The sequence below is a fragment of the Neomonachus schauinslandi genome, chromosome 6 (assembly GCF_002201575.2).
Source record: "Neomonachus schauinslandi chromosome 6, ASM220157v2, whole genome shotgun sequence".
Classification (NCBI taxonomy): domain Eukaryota; kingdom Metazoa; phylum Chordata; class Mammalia; order Carnivora; family Phocidae; genus Neomonachus; species Neomonachus schauinslandi.
The window spans coordinates 56,585,441-56,606,895 of NC_058408.1; the positions used below are offsets into that span (position 1 = coordinate 56,585,441).

The following is a 21,455-nucleotide window of genomic DNA, read 5'->3' on the forward strand; positions in this document are numbered from 1 at the left end:
TTTTTGGCTACTATGAACAATGGTGCTATAGACCATAACATTTGTAAAAACATTTACAAATATTTGGGAGGATCAGTGGAAAAAAATTAGTAGGATTTCTGAAACCTAGATGTTACAGTAGCTTTTGTAGTAATTCTATACTTATTAAAGGAGATTTAACTAAAATTCCTTGAACCTTAAACACTCAATGATTTTGTATTTTATCTTTTTCAAGTGTTTGGCCTAAGATCTAAGTCCTGTAGCAGAAGAAACATTAAATCATTAGAACTATAAGTTATACATTGCAGCTAGGAAGTGCACTCAATATTGTAATCCATTTTAACCTTAAATCTTTGTATTTTTTAACTTAGTTTACTCTGCAGTTTGGAGAATACTTTAAAACTCAATTTTACATGATCCTCTTTGAAGAAAAGATACTCTCCAATGTACCAAGTGATAAAAATTCTAATAACAAACAAAAAAATAATCTGAAAATTCTGGAGTACTGAGGAAACATTTTCATATTTCCTCCCTGTTTTTTGTCTATTTCTGACAGGGAATAGACAATTTCTAAAATCTTATCATTTGTTACTGCAACCTAAAATCCATCTTGCGGGGCGCCTGGGTGGCTCAGTCGGTTAAGCCTCTGCCTTCTGCTCAGGTCATGATCCCAGGGGTCTTCCTGCTCAGCACGGAGTCTGCTTCTCCCTCTGCCCTTCCCCCTGCTTGTGCTCCCTCTCCCTCTCTCTCAAATAAATAAATAAAATCTTAAAAAAATACAATTCATCTTGCTTCCCCTTTATAATAAAGGCGATCTTTAAAGAGGATTTGAGAAAATCCTAGTTGACCATTTTGACACGCTTGAAAGCTGGAGCAAACATCTTTTGACCACTCTTTTGGGATTTGTTTTTTTCATTCGCGGTCGTGGGAGGGAAGCTTCGAGTGAAAAATCTGGTAACTAGTTAGCAATTTGGTACCTACTAGTCAAAATGGAAATGATTCTGATGCCAACGGCGAATAACATACAGAAATATATATATCCAGAAACTGTTCTAAGAAATTCCGTATTTGGCGAGAGACTGCTACACGTGGGAAAACTTAAAACCAAGAAAGTGATCCTTCACCAATTCGGACTCACGCCCCCAACCTTGCCCGTGATGCAGGGCTTTCTTGTTTGTCTCCTTGGAAACCGCAGCCTGACAGGTCCTCTGCCTATTCCAGGAAGAGCGCCAGGAGGGGCAGGTGTTCTCAGGTTGTCGTCTGCGCCTGCGCTGGTCCACCGCGCGCTCGTAGTAAGAGAGGCCCGGATGGAGGACGTGGAGGCGCGCCGTTGCTATGGCAGCCGGGTTCTCTCCGCCGTGGGAGCAGGTGCTGGGGTCTCCTTCGCCTCACTGTCAGAGCTTAGAAAGAGGAAGAGAGGAGAACTTCCCCGGCCATCTCTGTGACCCCAGCCGCTGCATCTTACACAGGCAGGAGGGGATACAGAGGGAGAGAAGGGAAGGATGGTGTGGAGATACTTATGGTGGGAGAGAGGATACGGGGGTAAAACGTGTGGGACAACTGGGAGGAAAGGTGGTTAGAAGAGAGGAAGAGCCTTTCTCTTGGCGCCTAATCCTGCCGAGTACGGGTTCCACGGAACCTGCGGGGATGTCTGGCAACACCTTGCTTGGTTTGTACGAGGGAAAACCCGTCTGAGTGTAGCTTAGTCTCTCATTTGTATCATTTTCTTTCCCCTCTCAAAGTTCTCATCCCTGGGAGAAAAAAGTCACTCCTGAAGTGGTAGCTTCCATGAAGAGGCTCAGGTATTCATTTAGTTGATGGTACCTGGGGACCCTGGATACAAATTAAAGTTATCACCTAATGTGTGTAACATATCATTGTCATACTTTGTGACGGAGTATGAATTTAAAATTTTTTTACTCATAGGATTTCGGTTTGGAAAAATGCAGCAAGAAGAATGGGCCAGATGGTCTCATGATGCTATTAAGGGTTAGCTTTTGCTTTAGTACTTATTTTGTATTAAAACAGGTTCTCTTTGAGTTTGTTTGTTTTTTTAATTCTCTTAGATTTTAAACAAGCCTATGTTCAAAAGACTACGAGATAAGACTGGAGTCAAGGAATTAGATTAAACTATTTTCAAATGTCTGAATCCTGAAAGAAAGTTGTCAAAAGTGTATAAATACAGACTCGGCTTAGACTCACACTAAAAGATCTGCAGTCACATACCCGCATGGGATTTAACAGACACCCAGGGGGAAGGAATTAATTTGTCTTTTACTACAGTTAACCTATTAAGAGGGTGGTTCTGATCTAAGCCACTTACATAGATTTTTACTGATGATAAACATTGAAATTTAAATGTGTGAAACTCACAGGAATAAGTGTTAGGTGATTCATTTTGTGTAAGATATATTTTTGTTCCAGCATGATGACTGTGTACCATATGGCCAGTACCCTGGGGATGATGATTAAAAGAACTGAAGGGGATTGAATATCCTGTGACGCATTTGAAAAAGGCTTAAGGGACTTGGTAACAAGAGTTTATGATTTATGTTCTTTGTTTACTTGGCAACCAGCCATGAGGTTTTTGAAGGTACAGGAGAAGGCGGCAGTACAAATTTAATGCATTTACTTCTCAGAGTCACTGCAGCTGAGGCTTTTCTTCTTTTTAATTATGGCATAATTGTATGATTTAATAACACCTAATATGTTTGATTTGTAATCATTTTATTTTTATTTATTATGCTGATATTTTGGCGTTAAATTTGAGTTTTCACATGGGTGAGAGTCTTTGTAAATAATAAGGCGTAGCTAACAAAAGTCCTCAGGCAACTATTTGTTTACAAATTCAGAACTATGTTTATCAAAAAAATTAAAGGAGAACACTGAAGAGTTCCATAGAAATCTTATTCTAATAATTAGTTATGTAACCTTAACATCTTAGAATTATAAATTCCAGGATCCCTGGTCTGAAAAGAAAGCTGATTATCCTAAGGCACTTGTGACTGTGAAAAACAGTATTATTTATGTAAGTATTTTGGATCACAATGAGTTTTAGTTTGTACTACATCATCCGTGGTGCCCTTACATTTAATTAGTAGTTAGACATAACAGTTGATGTGATTTAGCCTGTCTTGCAGCTAGGCAGTGGTAAATAAACTCACTCTGTAGTATTGATTTGGTTTCTCTAGGTTACCTCAAAGTATTATTGCTCTCAAACTTTGCTTTACAAAGTTTTGAAACCTTACTTTGAGTTCTTTAAGAAAGTACATTTTGTATTCTTAGTATACAAGACATAAATATCTAGAAGGAATTATAATCCAACTAATACATTGGAAATAGTTATAATTATTCAGTTGAATAATTAGGTTGAATGATTAACATTCGTGTACATAAAACTAACTTTGTCTTGAGTGGAGGAAGGGTACCAATACCAAGCACTATTCTGAGAAAAGATGACATTTAAGTGAACCAGATAAGAATTTTTTAAGTCTTGGATTTAATTATTCAGGCACTGATCATTTGTTTTAGATTAAGCTTATCATGATACTATGCATTCCTTTTAAATTCTCTTGCTTTTCATGAGTTGGCAGTTATTTGCTAATTTGCAGCTTATAAAAAGTTTAAAATAAATCTTAAGGGTCCTCTAGCTCAACAGTTTTGCTCTAAGGCTCTTTGTGTTGACAAGGAATGCAACACTTCTAATAGGCAGCTCACTTCATTTCAGGACAAGTTTAAAATCTAAATTCTGTTTTATTTTTATTTTTTTCATTTTATTATTATTTTTTAAAAGATTTTATTTATTTATTTGAGAGAGAGAGAGCAAGCACGAGTGGGGTGAGGGGCAGAGGGAGAGGCAGACTCCCCACTGAACAGGGAGCCTGATGTGGGGCTTGATCCTGGGAGTCCAGGATCATGACCTGAGCCAAAGGCAGACTCCCAACCAACTGAGCTACCCAGGTGCCCCATTTTATTATTTTTTAAAAAGACTTTATTTATTTATTTAAGAGAGAAAAAAAGAGAGAAAGCATGAGCATGGGGAGGGAGGGAGAAGCAGACTCCCTGCTGAGCAGGGAGCCTGTAGCGGGGCTGGATCCCAGGACCTTGAGATCATGACCTGAGCTGAAGGCAGACGCTTAACCGACTGAGCCACCCAGGCGCCCCTGTAAATTCTGTTTTAAATTGCCAAAATTTGTCCCTGGGTTTCCAGCCTTTAACAGTAGTTTTACCATTTGAAGGTATCCTCCTTTACCTAGCAGCCATTTAAATAATGTAAAGCAGGGCGCCTGGGTGGCTCAGTCTGTTAAGCATCTGCCTTTGGCTTGGGTCCTGATCTCAGGGTCCTGGGATGGAGGCCCACATTGGGCTCCCTGCTCAGTGGGGAGTCTGCTTCTTCCCTCTCCCTCTCCCTCTGTGCTCTCTCTATTTCTCTCTCTCTCTCTCAAATAAATAGAATCTTAAAAAAAATAATTTAAAGCAGTTATCTTCTTTAGGATAATATTCCCAGGGTTTTCAGGTATTCCGCAGAGTCTGGTTCTAAGGTATTTTACTCTCATAGCCTCCCTTCTTCCCTTCTTTCTCTTTTATCCCCCATTCTCCTGGTTTGCTAGCCTCTGAATGTGTTCAAGCTTGTCTTTTGACCTTTAAATTGTAGCACAGGAAACTGGATACAGTGCTTCCCACTTTCTGTATGTCTCACCCATAGCCTTAGCCTGGAGTTTATTTACATTTTAGGTGTCCTCATCATTCTTTTAACTCATTTGAACCTTCTGTTCACTAAAACCTGTTACAATGTTTTTCATACACAGTAGTGAAAAGCCTCATCTCTTTACTTAGCTAGTGCTTGTGCAGCTAGTGGAAAGATGTTCTCCCACATGCTTTCACTATTATTTGATGGTGAACAATGGAAGGAAAATAATGTATATCTCCCTTGGCACCAGGTTAGGTAGTCTAGCCACAGGTTTGCGGATAGTACAGTGAAGCCAATGGCCAAAACAAAGTTTGTGGATAATTTATTAATTCAGACAAAATATCTCTCATTTTCCATCCTAAATAATGTGTTCTTGACATCTGTACTTTCTGCCTCCAAAAAAGGTTTTAGGTAACTTATTCTTGGTGTAGGAGCAAGAGAAGGCTCTGAGGTATAGAAACAGGTATACAAATAGGGTCCCAGGTGTTTGAGACCCTGAAGATGAGATTTCTATAGCTCTTTTGAGACTGAATCTAAAAAACTACACACATTTAGAAAGCATTGCTCTTTTGTTTTTGTTTAAGTTAATGGTGGAAAATGTGCAGATTATTGCTATATATTTCTACCTTTGGCTGCTTTTTGACAATTGGATCCACATAAACAATTTTGCCTCAGCCTTTTTTTTTTAACAGATAATCTGACGTCAGATTGACCCCTTATCACTCCTTCAAGATTCTTCTTCAGGAACACATTATGTTCAGGCCTCTCTGGACAATTCCATGTACTTCCATGTTTGTTTGCTCTTTCTCATGTGTTCTCTTTGTCTAAAATAACTAATAAACTCTTGTACTCAGTATTCAAAGCCCATCTCAGCTTTCCTTGGTGTTTCCTACTTTAGACTGAGTTAATTGCTTTTTTATTCTTCCTCCCAATGTTCTATATGTATATCTATCTATCTATCTATCTATCTATCTATCTATCTATCTATCTATCTTTATTCCATGTACATACATTTTTAACTTGTTTTTATCTACATTTTAAATCTATGGGTTTTGTTTATTCTGTACCATACGGGAAATACCTCGAGGGCATAGGCCTATTTTATAATCTTCATAGGAATGTATATAGGAATATTGTAGTGTTTAACAAATGTTTGTCAAAACTGTAATATATATATATAAACACACATATATATGGTATGCTCACCCACATATACATACACATATACAAACACATTATAGGTACAGATTTATTTGCTTCTTTTGTTTGAAAAATTATACACAAAACAATTCTTAGAGCTAGGAACTGACCTCAACTTGTAGATAACTTTAGAATTGTTTTCTTAAAAATGACTGAATTTATACATCATTTTCACAAACACTTATTAACTTTCATCTGACATCCCTATTTATTTGTCACTGTTTCCAGATAGTTTTAGGCATCACATTTTGTTATTTTTGGTGAAAAATATATCTCATTTAGAATTGAAAACAGTTTGACTTTTGTGGAAATTAGCATTTACAATAGTTGAGAATCAACTTTACTTAGTTGGAAAGCTCTCAGATCACAAATTATAATTATGCCATATAAACTACTAGAAGGATTAAAAAACTGAGGATGGGAATTGATATTCAGGTTTCCTCCATTATTTGAAAGTTTACTTTTTTAAAGACCCACATCAGTACCTGTTTTTGCTCACTGAAAGAAATCTGAAGAGGATTTTTGCTTTTATGAAGCAGTAATTGCTTCCTTGCTTTATGCCATTTTAGCTTTTAAAAGGTTTCATAGGAATGCTCTACTTTCATAGAGCAGAGGAAACCTGTATTTGTTTTTATTTGAGCATAAAAACGTGAATGAGTGTGACTTACAAGCTGAGTCATCTGCTCTGATCTGGGCAAAGCGTTTCAATGATTGGCAGGGGATGTGGAAAATCCTGCTCTAAGCCTCAGATAATCTTCTTATCCACCTTTTTTTTAGTCTCCTTGTAAATGAGGGTTTCAGGAATGGGGGGGTGGAGATGGTGGTTAAGAGCAGTACATCTAGAAAATGTCTGGCCATTGTTGGTCTCTCTTTTAGGGTATACAGATATATGTTTATTCTGAACATTCCATGTTTTGTGTTTCTGTGTGTTGATTAGCTTATCATATTAATCTCCATACTCCTTACTCCCCCTAAAGGTGACATAACATATACCTTATCTTTTTAAATCTAGCATTATTCTTTAACAAACGGAAAATGGATGAAAATAAAGATATGGACTCAAAAGAAAGTGGAGAATATGAAGAAGACTTTGAAAAGGACCTGGAATGGTTAATTAATGAAAAAGAAAAAAGTGGTGCCAGCATAATAGAGGTATAAATAAATTGCCAACAGCATTCATAATAATATCATTAACAAAGTGCTTTGTAATTCTTGAAGAGTTTTGCATATATTATGTCATCTAAACCTCACAAAATTCCTTTGATAAAAATAGAACAAGTATCATTATTTCCACCTTAGAGATGAGAAAATTGAGGCATAAAGAGTTTATATATTGTGTCCTAAGGTGAGGGCTAATTAGTGAGAAAACAGGGGTTAAGTTAGCACTTAATAAAATTTAAATTATAATGAAAAGTTATAATTTATATAATATAAATAAATATGATTTATTGTACCAAAAATAAAAACAAGTACAGTTAATTTCTACTTTATATAAACTTGGGTAAAATGGGGTTATACTTTTAATATAAATGAAAAGGTGGTTATACTTTTAATATAATGGGGTTATACTTTTAATATAAATGAAAATAAAGCAAATTCTCAAAAGACATGGTCTTTCAGCTAATATTTGAAACCTTAAGACTGAATTAGCTCTTTAGGAGAATGAATATAGAGAAGAATGTAGAGTCAAAACAGTCATAGGACTACCTTTAGGAAAAAGTGAATTGCTAGATTTGCTTATCAGACATCTAGCAATGCTGTGCAGATTAGGAAAACGTGGATCCATTAAATATTATCATATACTGTTTATCAGACACATAGAATGGAAATCCAGGAAAATGAACCAATTCCTGGATCACAGTTTTTTTCTCTCTTTATATTTATTTATATACATGTATATGGTGTGTATGTGTATCTGTACATAATCTGTGTGCATATATATGTGTGTGTGTATATATATTAATATGTGTATATATGCTTATGTATATATGTATGAAATTAGAGTCAATATATAGGAAAGTAATGAAGAAAAGATGTAAGACTCATATAAGAATAGGTGACTTTAGAAGGACTAAGAGCTCAGTAATTACACCAGAAGTCAGATTGAAGAAGGTTAAGGAAGAGAGTATAAGAGAAAGAAGACAGCAAGTCTTACATCACAAATTTCTCTTAGTTCCGTTTTGCTTTCTTATGCAATGGAGAGGACAAATGGGATTATATTTGAAAAAGGCAACAGAGTAAAAAGTCAAGATTTTTCTAAGATGGCCTTTAAATGGGAGTTTTATGCATCTTTAACAGAAAAATAATCAGAATGAGTACAGGCAGAGATACCCAGAGTGATAAGGTTGAACCAAAGTTTCATTACTGGAGGGGTGTGAGATCCAGAGCAGAGTGCTAGAATTAGAGAAGTGATGATCATGATTCATTGTCTCATTTCTCAATTCATTTAGAAAATATTATAATCACCTGCCATGTATCAGAGGCTGTTCTGGGTGCTAGGGATAAAGCAGTGATCAAAACAGAGTGCTCTCATCAATCTTACCTATTCCAGTGGGTGATTATAAAGCATGTCTTCCTTTGAGGCTGGCAGGAAAATCGGATGACAGAGAAAGAGATAGGGTGAGGGCTGGGGGAAAGTTTCATTGTAAGAAGTGGTAGTTTTATTGCAGAGGGCTTTTTATTTTTATTTATTCGACTTCTTTTGCAGTGGGTTTTAAAAAGTGAAAGTCAAAGAATAATTAGGAAACCGATACTGTCGGAATGAACCACAGAGTCAAATATGGCTTAAAAAACCAATTTCAATGCAGAAATCTTAGTTTAATCTTACTTATTTGTTAGACATTTTAATGGGCCAGGTTAATTTGCTTATCAGACATCTAGCAGTGCTGTGCAGGTTAGGAAGAGGTGGCTATCAGAAAAGATGACCTTTGAGCAAGTAAAAGAGGAAGAGAATTTTAAGGGGTTGAAGAGAGCAGCAAGTAGTACCTCCCATAGAATTGTTTTAGGAGGAAGAGAGTTGTCTGAGAAAAAGAAAAAAATATTGCAAGGTAAAGGGTTTGTTTGGTCGGTGAGTATGTTTGTATGTAGGAGAGATGTTAGGTAGGAAGCCTTTAATTAGAAACAGCAGATGTAGCGTAGGGTTTTGTGATGCGATAATATTGGTCTATGTGGAATTGTTCATTGGTTCGTGTGGAATTACACTGTTTTAAAAAAGATATTTATTTGAGAGGGAGAGAGAGAGAGAGAAAGGAGTTATGCTTTTTTAATGTAAAACCAAATTATATCATGGTGTTTAGCATAGATTATTGGGACCTCTGAGGATAGTTGAGGAAGGAAAATGTCACCCAGAGATGAAAATTAGCCTGGAATTTGGATATAGATCCTACAGAAAGTAGCAGCAATAATAATCTGAAAAGATTATAAGAACCTCAAAATAATTAGAACTTTACCAAAGACTGATGTTGTAATGATTCTGGAGAGAAAGATACTTTTTTGAAGAATACAAATATTATAAGGAGAAAACATTAAAAAAATTTTTCTTCTGAAAATTTAAAGGGAGGAAAACTTTATAGAGGAAGAATGTTGAAATAATAATGTCTTATTTGTAGTTACCCTTTCATTCATTAGCATGAACATTTAAAAAAATATTAATATAGCAGTTAGCAACATCAAATTCAGATTTAGGGTTAAATTTTTCCCAAAGTGCTGATGTCACATGTATTTCCCTTGGGGTGCTCATAAATGTGAATTAGAATATTAAGAGCAAAGTATAAAATAAAAAACATGTACATTTTCCCATTCATAAAATATATTGCATGAATATGAAATTCATTTTGGATCATCTACATATAAGTGGACAAAGAGTCTCAATTTTTACTCAAGAAAACTTCATATTTTTTTTTAGATGGCTTGTGGGAATGAAGAGAATATTAACCAAGAATTAAAAGACAATGAAACAGAAATAGAACACACCAAACAACATTCTGATCCTGACAAATCTTCGAAGGATGAGCTTTCACCAAGAAGAAATGACTTCATTTCTGTACCAAGTATCCAACCTTTGGATCCCGTATCAGATTCAGATAGTGAAAACTCTTCCCAGGAATCCAAAGTGGAAAGCCAGAGAGACCTGGAAGAGGAAGAGGATGAGGAAGTAAGGAGATATATTATGGAGAAAATTATACAAGCCAACAAGATTCTACAGAATCAAGAACCTGTGAATGATAAAAGGGAGCGAAAACTTAAGTTCAAAGATAAATTAGTTGATCTGGAAGTTCCTCCACTGGAAGACACTGATACTCACAAAAATTATTTTGAAAATGAAAGTAGTATGTCAGGAAAACTGTCACAGTTATGTATTTCCAATGAATTTGGACAAGAAAATGTGCTCCTGTCACTAACTGATGGAAACTGTGAAGAAAACAAGGATAGGAAAATACTAGTAGAGAAAGATGGAAAGTTTGAACTTCTGAATTTACAAGACATTGAGAGTCAGGGGTTTTTGCCCCCCATTAATGCTAATAGTACAGAAAATGAACCTCACCAGTTGTCACCCAGATCTTCCAACTCAAATGTCAATGGGGCTAAGAAAGAAGAGCCTATAGCAAAGATTCATGCTATTGCTTACTCATCAACAGAAGAGCCACTGGCTTATATCCCTCAGCCGCCACCCAACCCCAAGACTCGTCCAAGCTCTGCTGTCAACTCGGATCGAAGTAAGGGGAATAGAAAAGCTAATCACAGGACACAGTCTGCAAATATATCTGCAGTGACCTCAACATATAGTCTTTCCCCTCGACAGAAAGAACTGCAAACACGGCTAGAACAAAAGAGAGAAAAGCTAAAGAGAGAGGTGAGAACATAAGGGTGCATCATATTAAAAGCAGAATATATTTTCATGTTTTAGAAATGCAGTAGGAATTAGAATGGTTCCTCAAACTATTGGATATATTTGTTTGCTTGTTTTGTTTTTCTATTGTTAGATTAAGTGGTTAAATATTAAGAATGCATATTTATGGGATAAATACCATGATTATCTTGGTCCTGTCTTGTAAGGTTCACAAAACATCATAATGAATGACTTGTGTTAGAGGTAGAGATCTCAGTGAGGACATCATCTGGTCCTTTCATTTTAAAGATGAGGCTCAGAGAAGTGACTGCTGAAAGTAGCCTTGGTGTGATAAGGTGAAAATCAGATGTCAGGTGGAAAAATGAAGGCAGAAATTTGGTCGGATTTGGGAGGCAATAGGTAGATTTGAATTATAATTCTTTGATTTACGTGTGTGTGTGTTTTCACATATCTTCCATACCTACAATTCCTTGATTTCAGGGATTTTAGTTTTAGATTAAGAATAGAGCCTAATAACCTTAACGAAGTATTTCCAAAGTGCCATATGGAATCCCAGATGATGATGATGATGATGAAGGTTTTGTTCTGTTGATCAAGAAGAGGCTGTGAAGTAACCAAAGCATTTTTATTTGAGCTTTTAGGTAAGATTGCAATCCAGGAGACACAGTGTCAACCTCAATCAAAAGTGTACTCTGAATAGTGAGCAGGGAGTGCAGGCCTATAAAGGCAAAACCCACAAGGTTACACAACTTGTTTTGAAAGAATTATGATTGGTGATGGCAGAGTTTAAACTATCTAATACACATTGGCTATGTAGCTAACAGGTGTTACATTAATTCAGTCCAAAGTACCAGGTGGTGGTGGTGGGGGGGGGTTGCAAATGACAAGCTGCAGCTGACAAAAGTCAACAGTTTATGGTAGGCTGAGAATTGAAACAGGAGACTTGAAATAGACATGCATAGGCCCTACTTCCTCAATGTTCTTTCAACTCTGTTTTGAGTGGCTCTCTTAGCAATGCTTACTTCATTTTGAATCTTCTTTCAAATTTCCCCCTCCTCATCAAGATCTTTCTAATAAGAAAGCACCAATGACAAATTTTTATGATCATGCAATCTCATTTCATTGTCAGAGTGGTTGGCACTGGCAACTTGCAACTTGCTCAGGCCCCATCATGTCTCCCAGAGGGCGGAGTCTCATAGTGGTTGATACTTGATATGTTCAATAAGCATGCTAGATGAAGGTCTTACAACTACATTTGAGTAACATGGAGGTTTGAGGAAATAAGATTTAGAATTCAATTAGGTTCTCTTTTCACTCAAAGGGTAGACCTGATGAATGGCTTTGAGTCTTTGAACAAACATTATCTGAGTTCTGACAGGATTTGAAACATTGGCCATGAAAAGCATTAACAGTGTGATAATAATGAATATAGAAGAAATTAAAACAACGATAAGTAAGATAATTTGTAGCCCAAATCTTAAAATGGTCCCAATTCTGGTCAGGAGCCAGCTAAAAATATCTGAGAATCTGAAATTTAACCAAAGGTTTTAGAGGATGGGATTAGAGATTTAGCAAGCTTGAAAATCTTAGCAGTTTCCAGTTCTACCTGATGGGAAGTACTTATTCATGTACAGCAAGAAGTATTAGTGATGGCACAGACTCCACCTAGGGTCACAGGTAAATAACCTAATGCTATGCTATTATGGAGGACAACATGAGATAAGGTATCCAAAGACTTCCCCTGGCTCTAATGGCTAGGGAGTGGACCTGGCAATTCTGCTGATGGTCCAAGAAAGATTTCTGATCATGTACTCATTCTAAGCAGTACCTATTCCAAACCAGCAACTGAAGATCCTCCCAAATGAGCCCCTTCCTTAAGGTTTATCTCTCTTGGGAGACCACAGCCTTGAGAATGCCCACAACTATTATCTTTATATTCAGAGGGGTCTGGATGGGTCTGGATGATCATCATCTTTCAGTTCTTTTCGTGGAGAGACTTCTTTTAGTTCTATGCTTAGTTCCTATATGGTCTCCTTTAGTAATCAATTTAAGGACAGAAAAAGGGGAAGTTAGATATCCCAGGAGGCACTGTCCTGCCATTCTCCAGCTGTCTAGGTAGTCAAATGCCCAAGATTCTTCCCTGTAAATGCAGGCAAAAATATATCTTGTAGGAGTGCAAAGTGTCTCTGCTTCGATCTGTTTATTTATGGACTAATTTTTTAGTATAGAGGGTATGTAGGAGAAAACCAGGGATCTGTTTTATTTGAGCAGACAGAAAGAGGGTGGCTGTGTATTTCGATGGTAGCTGAAAGAATCTTTTGCAAGGGTGGTCCTGCAGCTACAAGTGCCTATTGGAGAGCATTTGTTATTTGTGCCTTGGCATTTCTGCAAGAGCCAAATATAGGAGGAATATAGCTCTTGATAAATTGTTGGACCATTAGAAATATTTTCCCCTAGCATTTTGGGTGGTTGAAGTGTGAAGCAAAGGGGATTTCCTTTTCTGGGAGGCAAAACTATTTTAACTTGATAGGTGAGATCAGAGGGGGCAGTCTGGTTTATAGTGAAATTAGGGAGAAGGGTGAAATTATAAATGAGATGACCAAGAGTCTCCTGATCGTCCATAGTGGGCTGAGAAAGACATACTCAACAGCCAGAAAGATTACCAGATAGAACTTGCTATGGCTTGGGTTATTTGAATTATGGCACTTGTTTACCACTTAGTTCCTCTAATTTGGGTAGTAATAAGCAGGATCAGAAGGTATTTAATGTTTTAAAAACAATCAAATTCAAGTATTCAAAATCCTACAAGTAGGAATAACAAGAGTGCTAAAATGCCTACTACAAGAAGAATTATTCCAAATATTTCATGAACATTAAGCATTAGTAGGAGTCTTTTGTGAGGTTATACAAGCTTGGTCATGACTCAGGAAAGCTGTCTGTCTACTTCAGGTACCATGTGCTTCTTGTCCAGATTGTTGATTTTGAGTGGGTCTGGATATTTTTAGCTTGAGATCTTCAGTGGGGATGTCCATCATGTGAAGATGCCTTTTTTTTTTAAATGAGAAATGTTAATCTACGGGTCAATGCCTTTAAATTTAGCAGCACAGGGGTTAGTTAACAATACCTGAGATGGTCCTTTCCAGTGAGGTTGGAGGGCATCCTTGTGAAGGTGACATTTCCAGTAAACAAATCTCCAGGTGGGAGATTATGATGTTGAAGATCTTTGTCTCCTATGAGTGTGTTGGGGAAAGATTGCTCTATGAGGCTGGTATTATTTCCAAGGACCTTGATAAGATCTTTGCAATAGATTAGGAAATTTCCTTTCAGTAGGGTAGGCTCATACATCCCTTGGTCCATCCTCATAGGTGTTCTGGTAATGATTTCAAAGGGAGACAATTAGTGTTTACCATATGGAGTGGATCTTAGGTTAAATAATACCAAGGGGAGGGCTTTAGACCAAAGCAGACTGAAAGATTCAATAAGTTTTGTCAATTGGGTCTTTATTCCATTTGTGTTTGTCCTATAGTGCCAGAGTATTGAAATGTTGTAATATTGGCCAGATGTGGCAAATGGCCTGTAATATTTGTCCTGTGAAATGGCTCCCTCAGTCATTGTGAAGTTCTGAGGTAATTCCCCAGTTTGGAGTTATTTTCTCCAGTGATATTTACCATAGAGCTGAGGCCATAGCACTATGACTAGGAAAGGCTTCTACACAGTGAGAAAACATACAAACCATTACAAAGCATAGTTGCATTCTTGAGATAGTGGCAGCTGGACAAAATCCAACTGCCATATTTCAAAGGACCCAGAGGGTAAGGGAAGATGTCCCTGTCATCAGAAGGTAAGGGTAACAGAGTAGCAGGGCTTAGAGAATGATAGTATGCAATAATGACATTTGGGGGAGACAGCAAGAGGGTTTCATAAAACGTTAATATACTGGAAGACAGATGCTGAGTGTGATGAGTATGATAGTGGAGTTTGCAATGGGAGTTGCTTATTTTTGTGACATACGTTTTAAAATGGTGACTGATAACATTGTATCAGGAAATACCCAGATTTCTAGGGATTTCACACAATTTTTGGAACAATGTATACCTATACAGATGTTATAGGAAGAAAGTATAGTATTATTTATTATTTGACAATGCTTCCCATGTGATTTAACATATCAAATAAGCCTAATAGGTCCTATGGAATTTCCAGATCAAAAAGATCTCATTTAGAAGTTGATTGTGGGGAATTTGTAAAAAATACCAAAAGGTTTGGACACTTAACCCAATAGGATCACAGAAAATTATAAAACAATACTTAATTATCCATTTAACCAAAAGAATCTTCAGGGACAAATACAGAAGATTACACATAGCTACAAAAGCCTTAGCTGTTCTTCTTAGAGAAGATTCAGCTTTCCCAAGTAATCAAAGATGTGATAAAGACAAAACAGAATCCGTTTCCTAGGCAGATTACATTAGAAGTAAAGAAACTTTGTGTATAATCTGTTATGAAGAAAAGGCCAACAATTTGAGAAAATTTTGTCCTTTTAACAGAGAAAACCAAAATTTTGAACTAGTGTACTTTTGATATTGAAACAGAACTTTAAATAAATTCATTTTAATCTTGGCCAGCTTGATTACACATAAAATTCCTTTTCCAAGATTTCTTTCCTATAAACCTTTCCTATAAACCTCTGTGTCTATTTTAGTTTGTCTTGTTATTCTTTCTCTTTCTGAAATAACCAGCTTTAGGACAAAATCACTTTCATTTCCCTCAACAAAATGCATTTCCATTTCCCATACCTTCTTTTACCAAAAACACACGCCCTACTTTCCTTGCCTGCTTTTCATATACAGTCTTTTTCTTCCTCATTGAATTTTAGTAGTTTTATTTTCACAAATACTAATTAGAATTTTTAACCCTTAGAATTCTTAATTCCTAGTAAAACCTAAGAAATAAACAATTGTGGACTGGAAAATTATAAATATGTTTCATCATTTCATAATTTCTAGAAGTATATTACCCTAATAGTAATTTTATTTTTTGGCATAAATTTGTTTATTAAATAGACCTAAGTATTATATATTTTTGGTCTCTCTGTAAAAAATTTAAAAGCCAAAACTAAATAAACTTAGGTTTAGCAATCAATATCTCAGTGTATTATATTATTTGGAAATGATCTAGATGGGCAGTGAACATCTGTTATCTAGTTTAACTGAGCATAAAGTTTGATCTCATTTAAATTTATTTAAATTGCTTGCTTTTAGCAATTATACTTGGATTAGAACATTAAACAGCTAATCATCATCTTAAATTGTTTCTTTTATTGACAGGTTTTGAAAGAGATAGCCTGAGATGTTATGATTAAGTAAACTCAGGTAGAAAAAGTTGTATATCTCCATTATGTCTAATGCTGATAACTCTGAAGACATTCCTGTTTTTATTAAGCTAGCAAACTTAAACTAGCATTTTATTTTTTATTTTTTTACTCAAGGTTTTGTTTTGTTTTGAGAGGGAGAGAGAGAGTGCATACATGCATGAGCAGGGGGAGGGGCAGAGGGAGAGGGAAAGAGAATCTTAAGCAGGCTCCATGCTCTGGGGCTTGATCTCATGACCTTGAGATCATGACCTGAGCCAAATTCAAGGGTTGGACACTCAACCGACTGAGCCACCCAGGTTCCCCTTTTTACTAAAGTTTTTTTTTTTTAAGATTTATTTATTAGAGAGAGAGAGAATAGGGGGAGGGGCAGAGGGAGAGGTAGAGAGAGAATCCTCAAGCAGACCCTACGCTGAGCACAGAGCCCACTCTGGGGCTCCATCCCAGACCCCGAGATCACGACCTGAGCCGAAACCAAGAGCCCAATGCTTAACTGACTGTACCACCCAGGCACCCTTACTAAGGTTTTTATTCAAATTCCAGTTAGTTAACCTATAGTATAATATTAGTTTCAGGTGTACAATATATTGATTTAACACTTTCATACAATATCCAGTGCTCATCACAAGTTCATTCCTTAATCCCTATCACCTATTTAACCCATCCCCCTATCCACCTCCTCTCTGCTAACCATCAGTTTGTTCTCTACTAAACTAGCATTTATTTATCAAAGGCTATCTCAGATCATGTGAACTTGAAAAACACTTGGGTTAGTGTTTTTGTATTTCTGGGAATTTTTGGAATACTTAATATTTGTAAGCACTTCATTGTCTTTAAGCCAATTAAATAGAGCTCTTTTATAAATTAACTTTGGCAATGCCATCAGAGAGAAAATATCATATCACTGTAACATATAGCTAGATATAGACAGAAACCTTATAGTGTCATTTTAAAATTCATGCCATGATTCAGGTACAAAAGTCAAAAGAATAGCTGGATCCAAATTGTGTTCCGGCAGATGGACTAAGTTAAGGTTAACTGCTAAGATGACCAGAGTCTTTTACTAAGGATTTTTTTGTGTGTGCTGTGAAGATCCTTTTAGAGCTCTCCCCAGAATTCTGGCAAGAAGATTGGAATGAGGAAATGGAGGAGGGTACAGAGGAAGTGAAGATGGTGCAGAGGGAAAGAGGAAGATGTCTCCAAAGGCAGGACCTTGGTGCAGGATGGCTGTTGCATGCCCAGAGACAAAGAAGGAAGAGGAAGGGAACAGATGAGGCAAAGAGGATGGGTCTTTTGAAAATTGTTTGCTTCAGTTAATTTAGAAATGGTATTTTGTAAAGAGGAGATTTTTAGAATCCTGAATATGTTCAAAAGCTCCCAGGTACCAACTAAAATAGACATCCCATTTGATTGTCTTTATAACCCTTTTCCAGTTGTGCATGCAGGTAAACTAATTTTAGGATATCCAAAGTGCGCATTTTGGCCAAAGAAGCTTTAAATCATCTTGGGTAATTTGATCCAATGGGGCAAAAATTCACAGCAAGAAGGCCTATATTCCTTAACATAAATACTGCGGGAGTTACAGTAGGGGACTGGTTATTAGAAGCTCCTTAGCAGAATTATTTCCCAGAATTGAGTACTTACCAAGAACCTGAAACCCAAATATTCCATTCAAAATGAGTGAAGATAGAATCCTCCCCTCAAAAATGCGTGAGGACAGGGGCGCCTGGGTGGCTTAGTTGGTTAAGCGGCTGTCTTCAGCTCAGGTCATGATCCCAGGGTCCTGGGATCGAGCCCCACATCGGGCTCCCTGCTCGGTGGACAGCCTGCTTCTTCCTCTCCCTCTGCCTGCCTCTCTGCCTACTTGTACTCTCTGTCTATCTCTCTGTCAAATAGATAAATAAAATCTTAAAAAAAAAAAAATGCGTGAGGACAGAAGCCAGCAACAGAGGATACCCAAATAAAGGCCTGAACCTTGACCAAGGTGGAGGTTCAGGACCAAGAGGATTTATGATTGTGACTTGAAGCTACCAAGGCTATGTCAGACTGCAATGGACTTTTGGTACCTTACTCAAATCTGTGGCAGCACTAGAGACAGAGTTTAGGCACTTTGGATCCTACCAACTATGCCAAGTAATGTTGATCAAGAAGAGGCTGTGAAACAAACAGAGCATTTATTTGGAGTCTTAGGGATTGCAACCCAGGAAACAGAGTCATCCAAAATGAAAAGTGTTTTGACTTGTCAGCAGGGAGTGCAGGCTTATAAAGATAAAAACCACAAAAACTTGTTCTGAAAGATAGTTTACATTGACTATCTAATACACAATTGGCTATTTAGCTAATAGATAGTTGTATTATCTCTATTTCAGTCCAAAGTAGAAGGAGGGAGTTTGGGATGCAATTGACAAGAGTCAAAAGTTCCTTTTGTTCTGAGAATTGAACAGGAAGAGACCTGCATTGGTCCTACTTCCTCAGTGTGCTTTCAACTCTGAGTGATTTTCTTAGCAATCTTACTTCATTTTGAATCTTTTTTCATAGCCCTTAAATAAAATTCTATTTTATTAATGAAAATTCCAGGTACTAAATATGCTGGTGAATTTTCTCTAAATTACTTAAATCAGTGCCCCAATTCTCTTTTTTTACTGGATACCTAAATGGTATTAAGTTGGACCACAAAATGACTGTAAATGCCAAACCTTAGTAGAATCACAGGTAAATAGAATTTTACAATTAGAAGAATCCTTAAAGATCCTTTTACAGATAAGGCAACTACAGTTTACAAGTTTAATTAATTTTACCAAAATCACTCAACCTGTTTATAGCAAAGTTGGAGTCAAAATCTGTGTTCTTGGCATCTATTGAGAAATGGTATAGGAATCTGTAGGGATTATCAGGGAAATTTTTGGCATTTAAATAAGGAATCCATATTACCAGAAAAAGGTGAAAAAGTTAGTAGGAGTGTGTAACCTATAGAACACTCAGGAATCTGAGAAAATGCACACTGAAAGTTTAGCTTACTTGATCACTACTATCTGAACTGTAATAGGCAGATTCAGGTTACTTGGTTTAGGTATATAACAATACTTAAAGGGATCTGCTAATGCAGAACTTTGTGACAATTCAAAATAATATTTGAGAATGACTGAACTATATAATGTTGCTATAAACCCATATACATGTATAAGTGTATTTGTATATTTCTATAAATGTTAAATAAGAGGCTTTATATAATTTCATTGTCTTTTCACTAATGAACTAAGTAATCTTTAACTGCTGTGACTCATAAATAGTTTTGTTTTTATTTTGATCCTCTTTTCTGGGTGTTCCTTACTTTTGGTGCTGGGATACACTTTTCTCATATCAGGATCCTCAGAAATAAATTTGCCTTTGCTTGTGTACTTGTTCAAGGCATGGTTTTTATTTATATACTTGCTCAAGACTGTGTGTAAATGCTAAGGCTTTTAAATATTTTTTAGTTGGTTTCAGGGGAAGGCTTTCCTTGTTTATGCCCAACCAAATATTTGCTGGGTTGGGCTGCTATACTCTATCTATTCTAAGGCATCATTTCATTGTTCTTTGCATTATCTGTACTTTGGCTGATATCTTCTGTGTAATATGTTTAATGTTCCTCAGAAAGATAATCATCATACCATGCTGTCTATATTTATACAAGGTATTGTCAACTGAGAAAAGAGGCAGAACTGAAATAAAACAAGAACATTTATTTGAGTTCTCAGAAATGCCATTTGGGGAGAAACGATTTGGTGCATTTTGGGGCACACAATAACTCAAATTGTGTCCACTAGGGGACAAAAAGTCAAGAGTTTTTAAAGGCAAAAAGGGATGCTTGTATGCTTTATTTACAAAGAATTCTGTTTGGTGTTGACAGCAGAAAACTAATCTTGGCTACACATAATTGGTTGCTAAGGCTATCACTAAGAAACAGTCTGTTACTGTAGCAGGTTGCAGGTACTAGTAGAATCCTTGTTATATTGGTACTTTGGCTCAGTTCAAAATTTCATGATTACAACCAGTGAGGACTTGGAATAAGGCCCACATCCTAATGGCCACTGGCTCCATTTTAAAATACCATGACATAAGTGAATCGATTTTATTTCACTTTTCACAGTGTCCAAGTTCCTTTTTATAAAAAGAAACTTACAAATAAATGTAAAATTTAACCTTTGACAAATTCACATTTTATATAAGCTTTTTTAGGGCTTAGAAAATAGTATATTGGTATTTTTATAGAAATCCTCATTTTTTATTCACATATGTGTATAAATTTTTAAAAGGAGATTATCACCAGGATTCTGTCACAAAATTATATATACTTTTACAGTATATAGGTATTTTAAAAGACATCCTGTGCTGTTAATTGGACAGAATTTTTCCATTCCTTCTTACATTTTGTTCAATTAGAAGGAATTAGAAAGACTTGATATGTTGTCAAAAATGTAAGGAAAGAACTCTGAATTCCATCATTTGAAGAAAGTTGGATTATATAATTCCATTCATTTAAGTGATAAAATTTTGGTATTGGAAGAGACTTAAGAGCTCATTAATATCACTCCATTTTGTAGATGAGAATACTGAGTTAGGTGGTTTGCCCAAATTGACATAGTGTGATGGCAGTATGATTGTCACTCAGATCTCCTCACTTTTAACTTAGTACGATTTCCACTATGACATGCTGCTTTGCTCCTAGTAACTATTTTATAGCTCTATACAACTGATTTAAGTACCTCTCTTCAAGAAACTCCCTTTTATAACATTAGTTGAATAATTCATATAAAAATTCATTTTGTTCTATAGTTAGCTGTATAAATATTTTTCTGATAGCAAAAAATGTTATTTTGTGAATATACACCAGTTGAAAAATATTTTTAAACATTATAATAAAAAAAATCAAACACATATAAAGGTTCAGTTAATCCCTATGTCCCCATCATCCAGATTTGAAAGTCATTGAGATTTTGGCATATATGCTTCATCTCCTCTGGTTCTTGACTGATGTATTTTTAAAGTGAGTCCTAGGCAGCACATCATTGCTCACTTGTACAGTTTAATATATATTTCTAAATGATTATAGCATTTTCTTTCATAACCACAATGCCATTTATCACAATTAACAAATTTAACAATAACATAAAAATGTTTCAAACATTTATGGAAGCAAATGGTGCTTCTAGAGCGTGGTGGCTTTTTTTTTCACTCTTGCATAGCTGCAACTTAAGGGGTTTAATTCCAAAAGTAAATTAGGAAGTGAAGGAGAGATTCAAGGAATTCCTGAACAGCATGCATGTATTGTACACCTATGTAGTTGTAGAATTTATCCCTACAGTTTATCTGATACATCTTCATTT

General features: G+C 36.1%; 1 protein-coding gene across 1 annotated transcript in view; it reads left to right on the plus strand.

Annotated features, from left to right (window-relative positions):
- The first annotated feature begins 2,952 nt into the window (after window positions 1-2,952).
- CCDC181 (coiled-coil domain containing 181) overlaps window positions 2,953-21,455 on the plus strand; it is a 39,033-nt gene continuing 20,530 nt past the window's right edge. The window contains exons 1-3 of the mRNA XM_021682652.1: window positions 2,953-3,007; window positions 6,882-7,021; window positions 9,774-10,721. Coding sequence (XP_021538327.1) covers window positions 6,905-7,021; window positions 9,774-10,721 — 1,065 coding nt within the window. The 5' untranslated portion in view covers window positions 2,953-3,007; window positions 6,882-6,904. The remainder of the gene's footprint in view (window positions 3,008-6,881; window positions 7,022-9,773; window positions 10,722-21,455) is intronic.